Below are 4,042 nucleotides of genomic sequence, written 5' to 3' on the forward strand. Positions count from 1 at the left end.
GTTCGAGGTATGTTTCCACGACGTTGCAATTCTCGTAAAATAATAACAATAATTGATAAAGCGGTTAAAAGTTAAAATTTGCACATAAGTTCATATTTGTATAAAATCAGATAATCAAGCCAAATATAACAGTTGAGCGACCGTGCTAGAACCACGGAACTCGGGAATGCCTAACACCTTCTCCCGGGTTAACAGAATTCCTTATCCGGATTTCTGGTACGCAGACTGTAATATGGAGTCATTCTTTTCCTCGATTCGGGATTAAAATTGGTGACTTGGGACACCCTAAATCTCCCAAGTGGCGACTCTGAAATAAATAAACCAATCCCGTTTCGATTGTCCTTTAATTGGAAAAAACTCTCTTGCGCCCTCGCGGGGCGGAAAAAGGAGGTGTGACACAATGTATTTTATTTATACAGAATCAGTAAACTTTTCAATACAAATATAAGGTCCCCGAAAAAGTTACTGAGTTTGCACCAATCCGCACCCACTACTATAGCTTCTCCCCTGCCTAGTTATAGCTATAAATAGCAAGTTCAGTCGTCATTATAAGACCGAAGATTCTAGGAAAAACTTATGTTGTATTTCACTTTCACTCTCAATTAAAACAAACTTATTTGCTCTCTTGTTTTGTTCTCATTTCTGTCTTCGGAGACGCTGTTTTTCGAAGTCAGGCTTGTCACCTTCTTCAATTTTAATCGCTAAATCTTACTTTTAATCTTGTTTATTTATCATTTTTGGATCAAATCAATTTGCTTATTTATAGACAATGTAACAAATTCAACTGTACCGTTTTATGGATAAACAATAATATTATACAACATTATAAGTGTATAACATTTTATAACAGGTGTATAAATACTATTGCAGAAAAATAATATATGCGAATATAATCTTAAAAACATGACTATATAGGTACAATATAGGCATTCGGTTATTCCTTTGTGCAAATCTCTCTTATAAATATGAGTTATATATATATATATATATATATATATATATATATAAAGGCATTTTATCATTTCCAAAAGAGAAAATGGACATTTATCACATAGCTTTTCTAAAGTTCTCTCGAGAGATTCAAGAGGATTTCTTCCGCAAGGTCAATTTGAAGTGCAGGCACTTTAATTTATTGAATTGGGCTAGCACATGACTGCATCTACGCTTAATACATATTGACCCAAATGAGCGGGGAAGTACACGGTTAGCCACTAATAACACATATATTTACTTTTAAGCCACTGTTTAAAATGTCTTTAGTCTTTAGTTACCGCTTTAATAAACTTTACTTACTCGGACGAAAACACTCTTCTGCTCATAAAGTTCAGGACCAAGTGTCCTTAACTTTTGAACTTGTAACTCTAAGTTCAAGACTACATGTCCTTAACTTTTGAACTTGGAACTTGAAGTTCAGGACCACCTGTCCTTAATTTTTGTGCTTGTAACTCTAAGTTAAGGACTACTTGTCCTTAACTTTTGAATGTGCAAGTCTAAGTTCAGGACCTATTGTCCTTAACTTTTGAGCTTGTTAGTCTAAGTTCAGGACCAAGTGTCCTTAACTTTTGAACTTGTAATTGTAAGTTCAGGACCAAGTGTCTTTAACCTTTGGGCTTGTTAGTCTAAGTTCAGGACTTATTGTCCTTAACTTTTGAACTTGTTAGTCTAAGTTTAGGACTTCAAGATCTATTGTCCTTAACTTTTGAACTTGTAACTGTAAGTTCAGGACCTATTGTCCTTAACTTTTGAGCTTGTTAGTCTAAGTTCAGGACCAAGTGTCCTTAACTTTTGAACTTGTAACTCTAAGTTCAGGACCAAATGTCCTTAACTTTTGAACTTGGAACTCGAAGTTCAGGACCAAGTGTCCTTAACTTTTGAACTTGTAACTGTAAGTTCAGGATCCATAACGTAGCAGAAAAACAAAAATACATCACAGAAATCACAAACCGAAATACATCTACCACCATAATTGCATATGATCAAAGATCACGGCTAGTTTAATTAGTGACAAAACTAGCACGTTAATCTTTGAACAATCATAGTGCTTATTCAAGAGTTTCTCAAATTAAGTTTATATATATAACATATAGTAACATTCTTAGCATGGCCTAATACAGAAACAACGGCGGCGGAGTCCACGACAGTCACCACCGGAAAATCCTTCTGTCTCACAGACGGCGGCATAGTTCTTCTCCCTAACACATGAAAGACATAGAAGAAAGGGTAACACAGTCTTTTCATATTAATTTTAATAGACTAGTGACTACTATTGTTAAGCATTAAAAATACTGGATAAAAAGTAAATATCACTTTAAAAAGTGGCTACCCCACACACAATTTTTACCAAATGAGTAGATTAATTCATCAAGTTCAATAAACAAATACTACTATTTAATTGAAATCCAATATTTTCGAGTATTAACCGTTGAGAGTAATAAATAGCACACATGTAGGGAATATCTAGTCAATATTAATCTGGACAATCCTTGTATAGAATTACTTTCATCTAAACATATATGTTAGGTTCTATAGTTGAATAATAAATTGTCCTGTTGTCACTTGTCCCCACCAAAAGTCACACTTTTCACCATGCTACATATTAGCAAATTTCATGACATCTACATTGCATAATATAGTCAAAATCCGGAGAAATTAACATTGTTAGCAATAATTGGGCACTCTAGTTAGTGCCACTATAAATAGCCACAAATTCTAACTTAAATTATTCACCTAAGTTTCAAGTCTTAGGACTACACCTTTTGAAATTCCATCACAACTATACTATATACAGTTTCTACTAAGAGACATAATTATTACTACTAAGTAGAAAAATGTCAGGGAAATCAGAAAGGTCTGCAATTTTTTTGGTCATATTTATGGTGTTATTTACAATCCAAATAACAAATGCAACTACTTATAATGTTGGCGATGATGGTGGTTGGGATATGGGCGTTAGCAACTGGACTAATGGCAAAAATTTCAAGACCGGCGATGTACTTGGTATGTATAAATTATGTGAATAAAATTATTCGAGCGAGACATAACTCCTTTTGAAAGTTGTTAGAGCAATTTTATTGTCAAAATCCTTTTAAATAAGTTAATCCGTGTAACTGCTTATTTATCAAAACGAGAAGTTAATTAAGAACTCTGACTAGTATTAGATACTTAATGGCTTTAACATTTTTTTTATTTTTTTTGTAGTATTCAATTACCCTAAAAATGTTCACAGTGTGGTGATAGTGAACAAGGAGAACTATGATAGTTGTACGCCTTCTGGGAAAACATTGACTTCTGGAAATGATAGAGTAACACTTGGCAAGGGCACAAGCTACTTTATTTGTGGGAAGCCAACTCATTGTCAATTTGACCAAAAGATTGCAGTTACTGCTAATTAAATATATTTAAGAGAAGAAAATATAAGAGTGTCGAATTATTGGATCTTAATTTCAATTTTATGATATGAGGAGATATTTCATTGGTGATATTCTAGTTATATCAAAACTTAAAGTTTGAAAATATTCCTCCACATTTAAGTTAAATCAGAAAAAGAACGGTTTGAACTAAATATTAACCTACAAATGAGATAATCGTGCTGGAGTCTTCAAAGATCCATAAATTACATCCTAATTATCATGTAAAGGCAAATATTTCCTTGTTTAACTGCAGAAAATTCTTTTTAACGATAACACATTGAAAAAGAAAAAATGAAATATGACAAGCGTTATTTCAACAATAAATATAGCTGGCTATTTGTGTAAAGATCCTAAGGAAAAAAAAAATGATATTATCACTTTTAGTCCGCACCAGAAACTATTTACATTTAGTAGTCGAAAAAATGTATAAAACTTGTATAATTTTTGTATATAACATAAAATAATGCATATATATATACAAAATATCTATAAATTTTATATATATTTTGTTATTATTTTTACAGCTGCTATCCAGTGTCATTTTTTCAAAAAAAAAAAAACTCCATATAATCATTTTTTGGGCCTAGTTATAACTTTGACCCATTAGACTTCTATTTTGGGGCTTAGTTCAA

At 32.3% G+C, this 4,042-nt stretch overlaps 1 protein-coding gene across 1 annotated transcript; it reads left to right on the plus strand.

Moving 5' to 3' along the window:
- The first annotated feature begins 2,828 nt into the window (after positions 1 to 2,828).
- LOC104223953 (basic blue protein-like) lies at positions 2,829 to 3,392 on the plus strand. Its single transcript, XM_009775493.1, has 2 exons — positions 2,829 to 2,997; positions 3,199 to 3,392. Exons 1-2 carry the CDS (start codon positions 2,829 to 2,831, stop codon positions 3,390 to 3,392), a joined length of 363 nt encoding a protein of 120 aa, XP_009773795.1.
- Positions 3,393 to 4,042: the final 650 nt, after the last annotated feature.

The sequence above is a fragment of the Nicotiana sylvestris genome, chromosome 1 (assembly GCF_000393655.2).
Source record: "Nicotiana sylvestris chromosome 1, ASM39365v2, whole genome shotgun sequence".
Lineage (NCBI taxonomy): Eukaryota > Viridiplantae > Streptophyta > Magnoliopsida > Solanales > Solanaceae > Nicotiana > Nicotiana sylvestris.

Excerpts from the sequence above, each read along its gene's own strand:
- LOC104223953 (XM_009775493.1), top strand. The coding sequence starts at position 2,829 with ATGTCAGGGAAATCAGAAAGGTCTGCAATTTTTTTGGTCATATTTATG. Across the intron at positions 2,998-3,198 it reads CAAGACCGGCGATGTACTTG|TATTCAATTACCCTAAAAAT; the intron begins GTATGTATAAAT and ends TTTTTTTTGTAG.